At 44.5% G+C, this 19,377-nt stretch overlaps 1 protein-coding gene across 1 annotated transcript; it reads left to right on the top strand.

Annotated features, from left to right (window-relative positions):
• The first annotated feature begins 10,266 nt into the window (after positions 1 to 10,266).
• Positions 10,267 to 14,963, top strand: LOC101172924 (uncharacterized). Its single transcript, XM_078931474.1, has 5 exons — positions 10,267 to 10,359; positions 11,909 to 11,993; positions 12,056 to 12,259; positions 14,231 to 14,533; positions 14,780 to 14,963. Exons 1-4 carry the CDS (start codon positions 10,357 to 10,359, stop codon positions 14,512 to 14,514), a joined length of 576 nt encoding a protein of 191 aa, XP_078787600.1. The 5' UTR covers positions 10,267 to 10,356; the 3' UTR covers positions 14,515 to 14,533; positions 14,780 to 14,963.
• Positions 14,964 to 19,377: the final 4,414 nt, after the last annotated feature.

Genomic DNA, 19,377 nt, shown 5'->3' with positions numbered 1-19,377 from the left:
AGAGACTCTGACAGTTGTCTGCTCAAACACTGTTGCATCAGGCGCTGGAAGGTCGCTGGTGCATTACAGAGTCCAAAAGGCATACGGTTAAACTCGAAGAGGCCAAGTGGTGTGGTAAAAGCAGTCTTTTCGCGATCTTTGGCGTCCATGGCAACCTGCCAATAACCACTGGCCAAATAGAGAGTAGAAAACCACTCAGCATGTGTCAAGTTGGTTAAGGTCTCCTCAATCCTGGGAAGGGGGAAGGCATCTTTGTGAGTGACAGCATTTAACTTTCTGTAGTCCACGCAGAATCTCAAGCTGCCATTCTTTTTTCGGACCAGCACAATAGGGGCAGCCCACGGGCTACAACTGTCTCTAATCACTCCTTTTTCAAGCATGTCAGCCAGTAATATCTTCATTTCTCGGTACATTGTAGGAGGGAGTGGTCGGTAACGTTCTTTAATCGGTGGCGCATCCCCTGGATGTATAGTATGCTGCACCGAATCAGTGTGCCCAAAGTCTTCATCGTGTTGTGCAAATACCTTTGCCCACTTTTGCAGCAAGCTCTGTAGGTCCTTCTGTTGATCCTCTGTGAGGTGTGACTGATCGATGGGTGCATCCACCTCTGTGGATGACTTTTGGCCATCTACAGCTGCTGTATCCACCAGACGGACTTCAACGACAGAGTCACATTTAGTAGCCAAGCTCAGATCTCGTGGACATCCACGTCTTCTACGTGATAGAGCTTGCCCAGCTCCTGGTAGCGACCTATGCTAACCGGGTAAGGATGTGGGTTTAAAAGCCTCACTGGGACTCTGCCATTCTTAACCACAGCAAGCGTCCTAGCCGCATCAATATTTTGCATTTTAGGCCCTGCTTCAACTAACGCGCAGTAGTCCGTCCCCCCGGGGCCCATCTGAGCTCGTCCCTGCACCAACAATTCGCCTCTTGGGGGGATTTTAATGGGGTGCCGGCTGTCTGGCCGTACAGATCCCAAGAATCCATCCGCTGCCATGGTGGCCCTGACTTTCCGGCATGTGCCAAAAGCATCTCTCCACGCCTTTTGCTTCTGCAAGTCTGGTGGGGGGGCAGTGTGTCTAGCTGGCCAGTTAAAAAGGGTGTCCCAGCAAGCAGCCACAACACTCATCCCAACAATAAGGGGGTGCGAGCAATTACCATCCTCTACAATCACAACCCCACGTGCAGGTATCTCAATACCTTCTATCACGAAATCTAACACTGCATAGTTAGTGTAAGGGATTTCGAGACCATTGGCCGCCCGCAACTGAAAAACTACAGGGACCTTCCCTAGCTTAGCTGGGGTAAAATGCTGCTCGAAGAGACTTTGCTGCATTAATGTCACCTGGGACCCTGTATCGAGTAGTCCGGTCAGCTCCACTCCCTCTATACCCACACGAATATTGGGACAGTCACCAATGACAGCCTCTGGGGCCCTCTTTTCCACCATGGGTCCAATCTCTGCCCCTTGGACCTCAGCAGCAGGGATGTCTAGTTTAACGGTGACTGTGAGGTGGTCGGTGTCCTACAAAACCTGGAAATGTGACCAGATTGTTTACACAGGCGGCAAATGGGTCTACCTTGCTCATCCCATTGATTTATCGCTGCTGCTGGATGTTGTCGTTGCCGTCCCCTCTTGGCTTGGGAAGGGGGTTGTCTTTCTGCAACCTGTTGCTGTAGAAGAGGCTTAAGCTCTCGAAGCAATTCCTGTGTGAGGCCGGACATTTGCGTTTTTACATCCTCCATAATTTCTCGTTTCAGAGTCTCCCGCCAGCTGGTGTCCTGTGATGACAGAGGTGCGCATGGGCCACTTACTGCTGCGCATGTTACCTCAGGCTGTAGAGTCTCTCGGTCAGTGTCCAATAGCAGAGCCTCTTTCCGGATAGAGGAAAAGTCTTGGTCTGGGTTGTGTCTGGCATAAGTCCTCAGGGCCTGGGCCGAAGGACCCTCCTGCAGTCCCAACAGCAATTGCTCTTTTAAGGCTGCATCAGAGGGGGCATCATCAGGGTCGTAAGGCCGCAACCTGCAATACAGCTCTTTTAACCGGAGGATATACAAGGATACTGGTTCATCGGATCTTTGCGTGCATCTAAAAAACTGAGCTTTTAAGACAGGAATGGGGGTTGTATCCCCATATAATGAGTCCAAATATAAAACAATTTTCCGCACTGTATCCTTCTCATTATCTTCCAGCACATTAATTTGTCGTTTTGCCTCCCCGACTAACGCACCCAATAAAATGTCAACTTTCCGGGTTTCTGACAGGTCCTGTGAAGCCAACAAGCCTAACATTTGTTCTTTCCATTCACAGTACTTTACATCGTCATCAACACCTTTAAATTTTGGGAGCCAAGGGGCCCCAGGGTACACTGGCATCATCATGATATGTGCCGTAGTTTACTGCGGGCACTCTTAAAACCTGGTCCTGCCGACAACGCCAAAATTATGTCAGGCCCCACCTTTGCCAAATAGGGGGGTCCGGTTAAATTGCTACACCCAAAAGATTCAGGACCAGGGAAAGAGCGCCACACAGAAAACCCAAGGAACAATTGTTTTTTAAACTGCAATAATTTAATCCAATAAAAACATGCAGCCACAACACGACAAAGCCCGAACGGTTAAAACCTAAATAACTAAGACCAAATGTTTAAAAAGGTAGTAAAAACAGTAAAAACTTTAAAGAGGGACCTCATAAAAACATTGTTAAAATAATTAAAAGAAATAGTCCATGAAACACCAGGGAGACAGGTCCTGCAGTCAGCCACAGTCTTGTCTTTGTCCACCCTTTGCAGGCGCGGTGGGGTGTTCCTCCCAACATCTACACACCGGCAGGGCTCCTCACCCTGCCTATGAGTGTACGTCGCGCTGTGGCACTCCTGTCCTGGAGAAGACTCCTACACCGACTGCAGCTCCAGCCACACAGTTTGCTCCAGTGCTGTGTCCTTCAACGGCTACCAGCTGCTCTTCCTCCTTTCTCCTGCTGCCAGTGCAGCTTTATGGGTGGGGCCATCAGCTTACTGATTGGACACCCAGGTGTGTCCAATCTGGGACTCAGTCTTCATGGGGGTGAAACAACACAAAACACAAAAACCAACTCCACCATACAAACATGCAAACAAAAATCAGAGAAGACTTCCTCCATCAAAAACAAACTTCAACACAAAAGCATGCAAAAAATGACAGGAAAAGGTTTCACCAGACAACACATGTACGTCTTTATTTTTTTTGTGCGAGCTGGCATCTGGATCAAAACGTCACAGCTTGATAGCTCCAATACTGCTTGCCATATTTGTTGCACAGGTAATGCTAGGTTGGGGTTTAGTGGGAGAGTGTGTAAACATATGAATGTCAGGATGTAGGGACAGGCTTACTCCGCGCCAACAGTCTTGCCCACAATTCAGAGGTAAATTTCTAATGAACTCCTGCCGCTCTGCAGACACTATGTAACTATGTTACAACCCTTTTTTCATTTTAGCTAAAACCCCCATAATCATATGTGATGTGTAAGAGCACATGTATTTAGTCCAAAAATAAATCATTTTAAACCTTTCCCAGCCATCCCCATGGAGTCCAGGTAGTGGAACAACCCTCTTAGAGAGCTTCTCAGTTTGGCGACAACTTTAGGGCACCTTAGGCAGGTAATTTGTCCTCACTGTGATGAGGACAAAGAGCAGCTGCTGCCCTCATGTGTTCAGTCAGTGAAAGTGCAGCATACTCACTGAGACCCAAGCTATAGGCAGCAGAGTTGATCTTGAGTCCGGTGCAGCAGATGATCAAGTCTGTGGTCAGTGTCTCGCCTCTTTCCGTGCTCACCTTCATGTTCTTCTGGATCTTGTTGAGCTGCAGCTCTGACAGTCAGCTTACTTTCTGTCCTGAAACATCAAACCCCACGAGTGTGACCGGAGCACACCTGTCTGTGGTTTGTGGTGGAAGAGATAAGTAACCATGGCAAGAGATCATAAATGTCCCACTAGAGCACTCTAACAGAGGAGCTGTTGGGAGAGGGGAGTGGATAACTGAATCCAAGTGCAGACACAAACTGATAGAAGTTAGGTTATTTAATTTGACTTGGCAGGCAGACTGATAGGCTGGCAGGCAGACTGGAAGGCAGGCAGGCAGGCAGACTGGAAGGCAGGCAGGCAGGCAGACTGGAAGGCAGGCAGGCAGGCAGACTGGAAGGCAGGCTGGAAGGCAGGCAGGCAGGCAGGCAGACTGGAAGGCAGGCAGGCAGGCAGGCAGACTGGAAGGCAGACTGGAAAGAGATGCAAAAGTTATTTTAGTTGCTCTTGAGTGTGAAGGATTGTTCAAAGCCAAGGACTTGTTACCACAGGGTGAACAATAATCTGGCGCTGGCTGGAGATCCTCCTCAGGAATAAATAGAGTCTGTGATGGCCTGCAGGTGAGGAGGTGCTGATTGTAGAGATGAGCAGCAGGTGTTGGGCTCCAAGGAGGAGGCATGCTCAACAGAACCACAACAGTACCCCCCCCTCAACGGGAGCCACCAGGCGATGGAAAACGGTCTGGACGACGCCTGCGAAGATCCCGGATCAGGGAGTCATCCAGGATAAAGGACCGAGGAACCCAGGCACGCTCTTCCGGGCCATACCCCACCCAGTCAACGAGGTACTGGAACCCTCGACCACTTCGACGAACATCCAGAAGACGTCGGACAAAGTAGGCGGGCCGGCCACCAACCAACCGGGCGGGAGGAGGGGGCTTGGAAGGAGGGACCAAGGCACTGGAACAGACCGGCTTGAGGTGTGAGACATGGAAAACGGGATGAACCTTCATGGAGGCAGGGAGCCGGAGCTTGACCGCAGACGGGTTGATGACAGCCAAAACCTCAAAGGGGCCCAAGTAACGGGGAGATAGCTTCCTTGAGTCAGTACGGAGTTGGATATTCTTGGAAGACAGCCACACCTTCTGACCAGGGCTATAGCAGGGAGCAGAAGACCTCCGGGCATCAGCCACGCGGCAGCTACGTTCCCGAGCACGCAGGAGTGCCCGATGAGCCAATCTCCACACTCGACGGCACCTGCGGATGTGCAGCTGGACAGATGGCACAGAAACCTCCTCCTCCTGGGCTGGAAACAGGGGTGGCTGAAACCCCAGAGAGCATTCAAATGGTGACAGACCTGTAGCAGAGCAGGTGAGGGAATTATGGGCATACTCAACCCAGTCCAAGTAATCGCTCCAGGAGGAGGGGTTTGCCTCAGTCACACACCGCAGGGCTGTCTCCAGATCCTGGTTGGCGCGTTCGGCCTGTCCGTTGGTCTGAGGGTGAAAACCTGAGGACAAACTGACGGTAGCACCGATGGACCGACAAAAGGCTTTCCAAACTTGGGACGTGAATTGAGGGCCTCTATCCGACACAATGTCAGCAGGAAGCCCGTGAAGACGGAAAACGTGATGGACAAGGAGGTTGGCAGTGTCAGTAGCAGAGGGTAGTTTGGGAAGGGCCACATAATGGACAGCTTTGGAGAAACGATCCACAATGGTAAGTATGGTGGTGTTACCTCGAGACAAGGGCAAACCGGTGACAAAATCCAAAGCTATATGAGACCAAGGGCGGCCAGGAACGGGTAGAGGACGGAGGAGACCAGCAGGGGGTTGATGCGAGGCCTTATTACGAGCACACGTTGGGCAGGCAGCAACATACTGCCGTACGTCCTTCTCCAAGGTCGGCCACCAGAATCTGCGTCTCAGCAGCGAGCAGGTGCGGGCCCCACCAGGATGACAGGTACGGCGAGAGGTGTGACCCCACTGGATGACCTGTGAGCGAACAGAGTCTGGCACAAAAAGGCGATTAGCAGGGCCTGTACCTGGCAGGCAGGCAGGCAGACTGGAAAGAGATGCAAAAGTTATTTTAGTTGCTCTTGAGTGTGAAGGATTGTTCAAAGCCAAGGACTTGTTACCACAGGGTGAACAATAATCTGGCGCTGGCTGGAGATCCTCCTCAGGAATAAATAGAGTCTGTGATGGCCTGCAGGTGGGGAGGTGCTGATTGTAGAGATGAGCAGCAGGTGTTGGGCTCCAAGGAGGAGGCATGCTCAACAGAACCACAACAGGAGCACAGGTGGACTCACCTGTTTGACTAGTTCCTCGTATTCCTGCACGCTGGCAGGTAGGCGTCCAGGAGGCATCCGGACTAGATGCCCGAGCCACCTCAACTGGCCCCTTTGGATGTGGAGAAGAAGCGGTTCTACTCTGAGCTCTCCGCGGTTGACCGAGCTTCTCACCCTATCTCTAAGGGAGCGCCCAGTCACCCTACGGAGGAAGCTCATTTCAGCCGCTTGTATTCGGGACCTCGTTCTTTCGATTATGACCCATAGCTCATGACTGTGGAAGAGTACTGGAACAAAGATCAACCAGTAAATTCAGAGCTTTGCTTTCTGGCTTAGCTCTCTTTTCACCACAGCGGACCGGTACAGCGACCGCATAACTACTGACGCTGCTCCAATCTCTAGCGACTCTTGTTGCTACATCACTGCAGTGATTAAAAATCCCCCACAGTCACAGTTCTACTCCAGTGCGGCTTAATAATAATAATAAAGTAATAAAGTAAAATAATAAAGAATCAATCACCGTTCTTCTGGGGGAAACCTTTTATTACTGTTCTCCTTCACTCCGTAACACCAAACATGAACGCGCACTCCCAACACTCTTGCGCTGCACGTGCTCCCTCCTCTTTCATCCTACACACGCAGCGCGCTGACACACTGGTTTCAGCATATCCACATACTCATTCTAACACCTATACAGTTAGTTAATTAGTTAGATAGTTAGTTGTTACTCTTATTTGTTAATAAAGAATACTGCGTTGTAATTATTAATTTCCATTGTATCTATTTGCGACAGGGCCACCGGGGAATTCTGTGTTCGGTGGGTGGGTGGGTGGGGGTTGACCGCGACTCTTGCTGCTTGATCAACGCGGTATCCAGCACCCAAGAGATTTAAACTCCTCCACCTGGGGCAGGGTCACTCAACCCACCGAGAGATGGCAAACTACCTTTCTCTGGTCAAGAAGCATGGCCTCAGATTTAGCGCTGCTGACCCTCATCCAGGGGTGAAAGTAGAATTTTTCTTTTGCCGGTACTATGACAAATTATTTCCAAATATATATTTTTTAAAGCAGTTAAAGGAAATAAATGCACTTGATATCAAATTTTATACATAAATAACGTGTGTAGACAAGGTGTTTTTGTGAAAACAATCTTTAATTGAACATTGTGAATTTTTCAGAACATGAAAAATGTGAACATCCGAATTGATCAGAACTTGAGTCATCCTTAATTAGTTGAACTAAGTCATAATGTCCCAAAGAGGCTGGTAATATTCCTCATCAGTTTTAGGGGATCTGCGGGCCATGCCACTTGTTGTGTGCGCTGGTCTCCTGCCTTTTCCTAGCCAGGTTTTGACGTATGGCATTGGATCCCACTTCATAAAGGGAGGTCCAAATGAGCTGATGAACAGGAGGTTTGAGACATTTTTTGTCGTCATGGTGCCTCTGAGGTCAGTCATTATGTTATTCATGGTACTAAACCCTCTTTCACAATCTGCATTACTGGCTGAGAGTGTGTCTACTGCCAGAAGTAATTTTTTTAATGGAGGAGGGATACTTCTCCCTCCACTAGCCTTGAACTCAACGTACCCAAGATGGGCCTCTTGCTCATTGATGTTGAGACGTTCACACAAAGTTCTGACTTCCTCTTCTCCAAATCGAGGATTGTCTTGATCCCAGTTTTCTGGGTGAAGGACTGCCATCTGATTGATAAGGCTGTTGTAAGCCTCCTTGCGGTCAGCTGTCACGCTACTTTGTGCTTTGTTGGCTGTTGTTGTAAACAGTCTTTCCTTCATGCTCTCCACCACTGCAGTTATGAAGAGAGCAGAGTCAATGGTGGGAGACCTGCCCACCTTTAACTGATGTCCATTAAATTCCATCTTCTGCTCGGCCTGCTCTGCTTCAACAGTGTGTTTTCCTGGGTAGGTTTTCAGGCTCTCAATGCGCTTCAGGTAGTTGGTCATGGGCTCATGGGCCTTTGGAATAGTAGTTTTTCTGTTCTGGAGAATTTCAGACAAGTTTTTTAGTTCAGTGAGAACATCCACCATCAGTGCCAGACTTTTGAGAAAATGAATAGTGCACAACTTAGATAGCAGACCACTGAACTTGGCTCTCTCTCTGCTGTCTCTGCTGTTGTCCTCTGATGCTTTCTGGAAATGTTGTGCCAAGGCTGAATATGACTGCCACACTGCATTGACTGCCCTCCAGGATGAAGCCACCCAGCGAACGCTGAATACTCTACCAATCCTTTTAAGGGTGATGTGCAGATTGTGCGCACACTCACTGAGCTCTCTCGTGTTCTTGGGTGATTGGCTGTAAAGTGAATAAAGGGAGTCAAGGAAGGCCTGGAAATCTTTTGTCCCCCCTGTTTTATCAAGTGCCTGGTCTACAGCAAGCTCCAGTCTGTGATTCAAACAGTGCCAGAGAACAATAGATGGAAAGTCATCTTTCAGCAACTTTCCAACTCCTGACTTCACCCCTAACATCACACTGGCCCCATCACTGCAAAATCCTATCAGTAGTTCTTGCAGCAACTGCATGGTAAAACCATTTTTTAACAGGCAGTTTATGAGTTTTTCTTTGATGTGGGCAGCACATAGGCTGTCCAGGTCTACAAGGTCCAAGGGAAAAGAAATAGGTTCCATAGCTCCATCTACACTTGCTTTCACAAAAACAATGAGCGTTGATTTGTTACCAACATTAGTTGATTCATCAGCCAATACTGTTATCTTGCTCCTATTTTGTATAATTTTTGTCATAATTTCTTTCTTCATTTGTGAAGCCACGTGATCCACAATATCAACACACACAGTTTTGCTGTGTAAAACTCTCCCCATGTTTATTGAGTTGGTCTCCTGTAGATCAATCAAACTTTCAAAGTCAGTGAATGGTTTATTGTACTTGGCCACGTAATAGGCTGTCCTGAAGACCCTGGCAGTTGTCTCAAATGCAAAATCTTGACTCTTGGTATTCATGTTTACAAGAGTGTCTTTTTTCGCTGTCTCTAAAATTTTCACAACTTCTTTGTGAGCTGCTGAGTTTTTGTGCTCATGTATTTTTTTTCTCAATGACGACAGCTGAACATCTCTTGTGTGTCCAGATGGGCATATCTTTCCTGCTACCCAGTTAGGTGCAATATTTACCCCCCGAGATGAGGCAACACCGAGATCTTTTACAGTGTGGCATTTTTGGCAGCCAAGCATTCCGTTTTTGGCAAATATCCATTCATTTTTTCTCTTTAAACTGTTCATACTGTTCTTTTGTCCAGATTGAAGGATACTCTGGCAATACAAAAGGGTCACCTGAGCTTGATGGCCCTGGTGTCTCAGTGGGTTCTTCAATGCAATTTGCATTTCGACTTTTCACTTTTTCATCCTCTCTTTCAGAAGTGTTTGTCTGCACATCTTCATCCTCACTTTGGAATTTCCTCTTAAATATCTGATTTATTTTTCTCTGCATGCTCTTCTTTTTTTGCTTTTTCTTTTAACGTGCTGCGTTATTTTTCCATATCAAGATTTCCTTTGTCTATCGTGAACTAAATTTATATTGAATTTAAACTGACCAATCACATTAGTGACGTGAAGTTTGATTCATTTATTGTTTTTCGCGTCCCGTTGCTCCTCCGTGTGGCATAAACATTAATGCTCAGTTGGCTGATCGAATTGAATGTCCCCCAACAAAAAATCAAACGTACCACGTTTCCACGCATGCGCATTAGGCTTGTTTACGGATGCGAGAGCGAAAGCTACGAGGCAGACCGGGAAAGAGATCCAGAGCATTTTATCGGTCGATACGCCAAATAAAAAAATGCTTCTGTCATGTGTTATGAAGTGAAAACAGGAACACAGCGGATCTCCTCCCAACTAGAACGGCGTTCCGTCTCGAAATCTTTTAACGGAACGCCGCTCCGGACCGATACGGCTTACTTTCACCTCTGCCCTCATCCCAGCCGCTTCACACTCGACTGCAAACCGCCCGAATGCGTGCTGGAAGTCCTGGCTTGATGATGCCAACAGCACAACATCATCTGCAAAGAGCTGAGAAGAAATCCTGTGCGCCTAGAAATTCTGTCCATAAAAACTGTTAACAGAACCGGTGATAAAGGGCAGCCCTGCTGGAGTACAACATGCACAGTTGTCTGAAGTATTGCCGCCTACGGGACAGCTCTTGCTCCGGACAGACACAGACCGGACAGCCATCAGTAAGGCTCCCCGGACCCCATACTCCCAGAGCACCCTCCACATGATACCACGGGGGATGTGGTCAAACACCTTCTCCAAATCTATATAACACATATGGTGAGCAAACTCCCACGAACTATGGAGTTATTTCAGTCTCAATAATCAGAAATGCACACAACCGGTTTTACAAATGCACACGCTCCGATTCACAAATGTCATTTTATGCAAACGTGAAAAATAAATTCGGAAATACACACCCTGTGTTTCACAAACACACACATTGTGTTTTACAAATGCCCTCCAGGACCCTAAAGAGGGTGTAGAGCTGGTCTACTGTTTCAAGACCGGGATGTAAACCACAAACTGTTGTTCCTGGATCTGAGTTTTGACTGAAGGTCATGTTTGAGAGCTCTTTCATAAATAGGTAAACCTTTTTAATGCAGTTATAAAAAAATTGTTGGAATTTATTCATTTTAATCTTAGATCAAATGTTGACTAATTGATAGTCTACATATGTACCTTGAGGCTCTTTGGCTGTTGGGTACCCATGGTAAATATTTCTGTTTTTGAACACGCCCATGTTCCCATCATCACACTAGTTTATTGTTTTGAAATATCTCACAGATACCTCAGCTTCTTAGCCAATCAGATCTCAGTGCCACCTGCTTCAAAGGAATGTTGGAGGTGAAAAAGTAATTCTGCAACTCAATAATCTCTGATGAAGGTCACAAGAAAAAAAATCAAAAGAACAACAGCAGCAACTCTATGTCATGAAAACTGTTTTTTCCTGAAGTTTGTCTTCTTTGTAACGTTTGAGTTGATTTTCTATTTATGCTTCTCACATGAGCCCCATTCTGAGGAGCTGGAAGTAATAATTATAAAACAGAAGCAGACTTCTCACAGATCCACATGGTACCTGAATTGTAGTCACAGTTCTGGGGCTCTCAGCAGGTCAAAATGACAAATTAGTGCAGAATGACACTTTCTCTTTGTTTCTGTGGGCCAAAAATAATAACTTCAGTCTTGTTTGAGTTTAGCTGGAGAAAGTTGTTCTACATCCACGCACTGATCTGTTGGAGGCAGATCAGTGCGTGGATGCACTGATCTGTTGGAGGCAGTGACTCATAGATCTGAGTATCATCTGCATAGTTGTGATAAGATATGTTATTACTGCGTATTAACTGCCCTAGTGGCAGCATGTAGAGGTTGAACAGAAGGGGTCCCAGGATCGATCCCTGGGGCACACCACAAGTCAAGGCCATGTAGTCTGAGACACAACTCCCAATTTCAACAAAGTATTTCCTGTCTTCTAGATAAGACTTGAGCCAACTTAGGGCAGATCCAGAGATGCCAACCCAGTCTTGGAGTCTGTGCAAAAGGATCCCATGATCAACAGTATCAAAGGCAGCACTCAGGTCTAGCAGGGTTAAGACAAAGACTTTGCCATCATCAGTGTTCAGGCGGATGTCGTTGGTTACCTTGATAAGAGCAGTTTCTGTGCTATGATGGGGTCTAAAACCTGACTGGAAAACATCAAATGAATTGTTTAATAAGAGAAAGTCAGTGAGCTGTTGGTAAACAACTTTCTCAAGGACTTTTCCTAAAAATGGCAGATTAGAGACAGGTCTGTAATTCAATACAGAATCTTTTTGTGCCCCTTCTGCAGAACATTGTGTTGCTTCAGAATTGTTTGGGATTATTTAAAAGAGAACGAACAGGAGCCACGCCAGCCATTGTGAGTGCCACACAAGGTGACAAAGAAGTATGTAACCAAAATGAAACTTAGTATGAGTCACTAACATACCTATATCAGGTCAAACAGGGTTGTGCCTCCCTTGGCAGTGTGCAGACCTTGCAGTCACGCCTTCCTGCAGGAGGAGCATCAGACAGCGACAATTTAAAGCTGGGAGCTGTTCATTGCTCACACACCAATCTTCACCTTCACCAGCCATGGATAAACTCAAGTCTATGATAGGGTCAAATCCTGATGCCGTCGAACAAGCCGGCAAGAAAGCAGGTGAGTTTCAGCGTGATCCTGTCAGTTTTCTTGTCTGTGTTTCTGCGTCAAACAACATGTTCTGTTCCTGTCTGCTTCAGCTGATCCAAAATACCACTCACGCAGTTTATGCTGCTGCGTAGTGAGGTTTATTAACCCCCTCCATGTTTCAAATGAGGTTTGAAGCCACAACAGCAGATCTTTCCTTCATGCTTACATTAAAATGTATATCTTTCAGGCTTTTTGAAAGTCTTTGGTTGTAGTTCCTTCATTGACGTTTCTTTATTTTTCTACTTTTGGAAAGTGTAACATTATGTCGTAATTTATCTTCTTTTGAGATAACTTTTTTAGGTAATTTAGCTTTAGATGGTTTTTTTTGTTTCAATTTTTGAGACTGGTCTATGTTTTGCATAATTCTATTCTTTTTTTAGCTAGCTTAGGTATTCCTGTAATAGGTTTTATGGATTTTGGTGCATTTATAAAAACTGTTTGTCATTTGTCATTTTCTAATATTTTGGCAAAAGTATTTATTGTTGCACTGTCATCATTGTAAACAACCTTTTTTTTTTAAATCATTTTTACATTTTTTCTGTTAATATAACCCTTAAACTTTTTTTTGTAGTTGTCGAGGGCTTTGAATTGGAGACTGACAGTAGGAAAATGAAACTTTCAGCGTGGTTTTCAGTTGCGGATTTCCTGTCAGTCAAGTTTCTGCCGAAAACCTGTTATTAGCGACAGATTAGGCACTGTCCCAATAGAGTAAACATTTAAATCTTCATGTAATCTTCACTAAAAGGCAAATCTCCACCTTTCAGAAGGTTTAGGCCCTTCACTATAAAAACTGCATCTTTGTTTTTGAAGTTTACCTTCAAGCTTTTGCTTGCACCCATACACGTTTGGCCACTGTTCACTAAAGCTCCTTCCTTCTCTGTGTATAATCATCCCATTTAGTTTTGACCCAAAGTTCTACTGCTGACTGTAGAACTCAGACCCGGAGGGCAAATGAGATCTGATGAGAATTTACCTCATTGACCATCGAGGGTCTTAGAAGCCAGCAGCTTCAAACAAGATCTACATTTAACTGTTTGTCAGTGCGGATCTGAAACAGCAGTGATCTGTTCTATTTCTCCTGGTTCTGGAAGAATCTGATTCAATTTCTTTTGATTAGAATTTTTGTTCTACTGTGACTTCTCCTCTCTAGCAGTCACATTGACAGAAGAGACAACGACAAGTGAAAGTGCCACTGCTGTCACACAACTGTGGTCAAATTAGTTTTTTTGTTTGCCCCTCCCATGAGGTGAGCCGCAGTCCCAGCTCCGCTCAGGAGTCACTTGCTCCAGTCTATATACATTCTCATTGTGGATTGTTGCTTTTAAACTTTCAAATCCGGGTTTGATGACTGAATAAAACATTTTGTGATAACATTATCTGAACACACTCCACAGATGTTTGCATTGCTTGGTTTCATAAACCTTTTTGATTTTTGTTTTATTTTCTAATCACTGTGACTGTGATTAATGTATGTTGGGGAGGGTCCAACATTGGTATATTAAAGGTGGGCCAAGTTCACTCTGGTCAGCTTCTAAGACTGTTTCACTTTTTGGCTCCAGTTAGCCTCCAGCAGAGATGTTTCAGAATTGTCTCCATGGCTTCAGTGTTTCCGTTTGATTGCTGGTCTGGGAACATTGTTGCATCTCTTCACATGAACTGGAGAAGGTGACCGTGAAGGTCCAGATCTCTAGTTAAACTAAAGGTTAATGATATAAATCCAACTGCCTTTAGTGATCCAGATGGAAGGTGGTGATTCAGCACAAGAATTTGGGAAAAATGAAATGAATAAAAATCATGCGGTGACCAGAACCTGACTTGGTCTGTTCGATTGCAGTTTTGATGACGACTTGGCTGAAGTCTATGCTGTAGCTCTGATGCCTATATAGATGTTTTCACTGACTGACACAGGACAGACAGAGCTCACCATGTGCTTTTCTGCAGGTCAAATGGTGGAGCAAGCGGTGAAGAGTGCTTTGAGTGGGAAAGACGGACAGAAAGGAAAGACGAAGGCAGGAGGACAAGCGGGGCCGAAGGTGGAAGGACAAGGAGGAGGAAAGGCGGGAGTGAAGGTGGAAGGACAAGGAGGAGGACAGGCGGGGGTGAAGGTGGAAGGACAAGGAGGAGGACAGGCGGGGGTGAAGGTGGAAGGACAAAAAGGAGGAGCAGAAGCGAAGAAGCAAGGAGAAGGGGACTTTGATCTTGATGATGCACTTTCTGCAATCTAAGGAGGCAAAAAGGAAGGAGGTAAGTTTTACAGACAGAAAGCAATGGCACGACACAAAAGGAATGGGAAGAATTTTCAAAAATATCTGTCGGGTTCTTCCGGCCATTCCTAAGCAGATTTATGGAGAAGGAACCTTTTGACCTACAAATCCACCCAAACAGACAGTTGTTTCTGTGGGTGTAGTAGCCCCACCTCATGACATATGTCCCACAATCTGCCAGGGCAGAACCACAGCAGTTTACGCTTTCATGTTTGTGTGCTCTCAGGTTCGAAAGGGTTCCTGGGAGAATTCGGCCTGTAAAAACTCAGCAGAATCTTCATCAGCTTCATCCATGTCTGCCACAGGACCAACTGAAGTCTGAGTCCACATTTTTATGTCAGATTTCCTACATGAAAGACCATCAACTTATTGTGATATACTCAACAAAAATAAATTTCCTTAAAGTCAAATGTTCTCCTGTGTTTTCCTCATAAACACCAAGATGTGAATAAAATGACACCACCTTACTCAGTTATGAGAGACAACCCCACAAAAATGTCACAAAACTGAACACAAAGAAAAGTCTAATCTACATTTCCAGATAGTTGGAAAAAAGCACAAGTCAGACATATTTTTAAATCTTAGAACACACAATAAATGACCAACAGGCCCAATCTCCTGCTAGTCATGTCAAAAGGTCTGGATAAACCATGCCACATTTTTTAGGCCTTTTTTTCTTTACCTCATATTTCAAAACGCTCTTTTTCTCAGTTTCAGCCAAGAGAACAGTGAACAATGTATAGTTATTAGTATGGATCCATTTTTTAATAAAATTGAAAGCAGAATTCATTAAGGAACTATTTTTTTCAGTCTTGATACTAATAAACATCCATAGGTGTAGCTACAACTGTTCGCTGATGACACTGTGGTTCATGTAAAAACTGTCTTTAAGTCATTTAAAAATTAACCACCAGTTTAAAAATAGATATCCACTTGGATGGATGACTCCTGGATAACTCAACACAAGAAAATGTTGACACCCCCCTCAAAAAATTGTCACACAAGGGTGTCTTCACACCTGTAATGACTCTGACTGGAAGGGCCAAATCAAGTTTGGTGTCTGAATGATCAAAGTCTGAAGGTTTATTTCAGTTGAAAGGTTAAAAAGTCCCTAGCTTGCATAGAGCACAACATTTGAAGATCTTTCATTCATTTTCTATAACCATGAAACAGTTTAAGCTTTAGAAATTTCGAAAGGGAAAAACATTGAAATTGATGGATTCAAGAGCAGATTAGCTGAAGAACCTGAGGGCATTAAGTAGTGTAAAGGAACTGAAACAGAAGATAAGAATGTGAGGAGAGGAAATGAAAGGCTGAAAAATGACCTATCTGTTCTTACTTTAATAGATGGAAGTTTTACTGAAGCTGTGTTCTGTCTGAAAGTGAGGAGGAACTGGGCTCTGGTCATAAACTAAAGGGAAGATCTATAATGATCTGAACTCAGATCCTTCAAGGAACAAAATGTTGGTTTTTTTTATTTTTATTTTTGCAGCAAACAATATGCAGAGATAAACCCACAGCAAAAGAAGGAAAAAAAAAGATTTCATAGATCATCAGAAATTGAAACAAAAAACAGAACAGCCGTGAAACACGCTTTTCCTGAATTCTAAATTTTAGAGTAAAATTGCATTTTTTTCCATTCACACTTAGATCATTAACAAGCAAGCCTTAATTTCCTAAATTGCTTTGTCTAAAAGTAAAGTAATCTTAGAAGTTTGTCTGAAACAATACATTTGTAGAGCTTTTTTCTTCTATAACTGAGCTCTGGAGATCACAGAAGTTACTTCCTATGTACTCGAGTATTCCATGCTTGGAAGGGCTTTTAGATCTGTTGGAAAGAAAATCAGAGCAACTTTAAAATGGGAGTTTGAGTGAAGCGTCACTGCATTCACATATCAGAAACAAAGATTGTGCACAGCTCTGCTCTGGAAAGGCTCCATACAAAAAAATGAAAACAAAAACAGTATCTAATCACCAATCTGAGGTCTATGACCCCTCCCTCCTGCCAATCGGCTCTTTTTCCAACTTCATCTCACTCAGCAGACCCACAATGTCAGGGTCAGTTTTGTTTTAATACGTCTGCCTGATCCAGGGGATCACTTTGGTTTATGTGCCACATAGTTCACCTGTGAATCATCTTTTCATCAAAGATGAGAAACACCCACACCTGCAGAGGTGTGCCTCCTCCCTAAGACGCAGCCGCCTGAAGTCAGCTCTCAGGGCAGCAGCAGCTTGTGTACATGAACACAGCACAATGTTTGAATGTCACAGCTGGTGGAACAGGTTGGGCCTGTCTGCCACACCTGTATAGCAACCAAGATACCTTAGTGGCGTCCACTGCTTCAGTCTCATCTTTCTGTTCAAACACACACTGACTGACGGCTGTTCTTACCCACTGACACACTCTGCAGGCATGGACAGGCTGGCAAGGATGGTCGGAGACAAAGTGGGTGAATGCAGCTGCTCAGATTTCTGTTTTCCTGGTCCTGACTTGCATGGAGGAGTCCATCATCAGCTGAACACCTGCCTCTTATTACAGATATGTTGGAGGTGAAACTGTGGGGTTAATGCCAGCTTTAATCAGCTCTCACAGCTCCTGAAACAGGTCTGTGTATGCGCAGAACTTTCTTTTGCTCATAGCTCTAATTTACATCTGGTCCCTGAGCTCTACCCTCCAGCCTGTTTTCCAGGTCTCTCTGCTCTGCTTTCTGCTAATAAGCAGATCTCTGAAATTAGTATTTTATTTAAACATAAAGAGTTTTTCTTTCTTTTAGAATTTTTGTTTGGAATAAAAAAACCTACAATTTTTGGTCTCAAAGTTTTTTTTTTACAAAATTAAAAAATTATAATAAGTACCATCCCATCATTAAGACACCATATGATCCTTTCTTGTTTCACAAACAGATTTTTGCTGCCAATTTAAGGAAACACTACAAGAACAAGAATCTTTGAGGCATTTCCTGACAAACGCGTTTTATCAACCCGTTTGAACGACCAAAAACCTTGTCAACACAAAACCAGAAACATAATAATAATAATAATAATAATACATTTTATTTATTAGGCGCCTTTCTGGGCACTCAAGGTCGCCTCACAGTATATATACAGTATAAAAATACAATAAACAGTTAAAACAACAACAACAATTTAAATACATACACAATTAAATAAAATGTAAATAAAAACATCAAAAGGTCACTGTTAAAGTGAATAGGCCATTTGGAAAAGATTAGCTTTTAGCTTTGATTTGAAATGTGGGAGTGTGTCAGTGTTGCGGAGGTCAGGGGGGAGAGAGTTCCAAAGCCGGGGAGCAGAGCAACTGAATGCCCGGCTCCCCATGGTGACAAGACGGGCAGAAGGGACAGAAAACTGGATAGAGGAAGAGGAGCGGAGGGAGCGAGCAGGTATGGCGATGTGAATGAGGTCAGAGAGATATGGAGGTGCAAGGTTGTAAAAGGCTTTGAATGCGTAGAGGAAGATTTTGTATTGAATGTGGTATGGGATGGGAAGCCAGTGAAGCTGTTGAAGGATAGGTGTGATATGGTTGATGGAGGGAATGCGTGTGATGATACGAGAAGCTGAATTCTGAACCAGTTGAAGTTTATTGAGGGTTTTTTGTGGGAGACCAAATAGAAGAGAGTTACAATAGTCCAGGCGGGAAGTAACAAGACTGTGTATGAGTACAGCAGTGGAGTGAGGGAGGGCCGGAGGCGCTGGATGTTACGTAGATAGAAGTAGTCTGATCGGGTGATGTTGTTTATGTGAGAAGTGAAAGAGAGACTACTGTTGAGGATGACACCCAAACTCTTTGCCTGAGGGGAGGGAGAGATGGTGGATAAAACAGCAGCTCGGATGTGAAAAAATTGTTGTTGGAATTCATTTTAATCTTAGATCAAATGTTAACTGATTGATAGTCTACAGATGTCCCTTGAGGCTCTTTGGTTGCCTGGTACCCATGTCAAATACGTGTGTTTTTGAACACACCTATGTTCCCATCATCGCACTAGTTTATTGTTTTGAAATATTTCACAGATACCTCAGCTTCTTAGCCAATCAGATCCCAGCGGCACCTGCTTCAAAGGAATGTTGGAGGTGAAAAAGTAATTCTGCAACTCAATAAACTCTGACAAATTTCACAAGAAAAAATACAAAAGAACAACAACAGCAGCTCTGTCATGGAAACAGTTTTTCTCTGAAGTTTGTCCTCTTTGAAACGCTTTAGTTAATTTTCTTTTTATGCTTCTCACATGAGCCCCATTCTGAGGAGCTGGAAGTAGAAATCAAAAAGCAGAAACAGACTTCTCAAAGATCCATGTGGACCTGAATTGTAGTCATGGTTCTGGGGCTCTCAGCAGGCCCAAGTGTCAAATTAGTGCAGACTGAGATCATCATAAATAGCTATTTAAGTGTTTTAGAGTACTTTAAGTATTCAGCCTTTTTTGTCTCTGATGTAGCATTTTTAGCATGTGATGTGGTGTAATGTGCTTTACTTGTCATTTGTTTTTGTTTTGTCCCTGCGAGACGGGCAACCTGCCTTTCCCCAACTGAAGCTGGGATAGGCTCCAGCAACCCTGTGATGACAACCTTTTTACTTTTACTGCAAATTAATTTTGCCCGCTAATATCGGGTATTGGGTGGATTTGACTAGTGGTAACAGGGTACAGCCCCCCGTGTATAGAGAGGCTGTACAAACCCGTAGACATCTATGAGGTATACCCGACCCGCACTAAAGAAGGCTAAAGAAGATATTTTTCCTCCAACATTTATAAACCTTCTTTAGGGTTATTGTTGGTGAAATTGAAAAGCTCAACAAAACGTGTTTAT

The sequence above is a fragment of the Oryzias latipes genome, chromosome 15 (genome assembly GCF_053564925.1).
Source record: "Oryzias latipes strain Hd-rR chromosome 15, Olatipes_Hd-rR_3.1".
In the NCBI taxonomy this organism is placed as follows: domain Eukaryota; kingdom Metazoa; phylum Chordata; class Actinopteri; order Beloniformes; family Adrianichthyidae; genus Oryzias; species Oryzias latipes.
The sequence above is the reverse complement of the archived record's forward strand: the minus strand, read 5'-3'. Positions and strand labels throughout refer to the sequence as shown.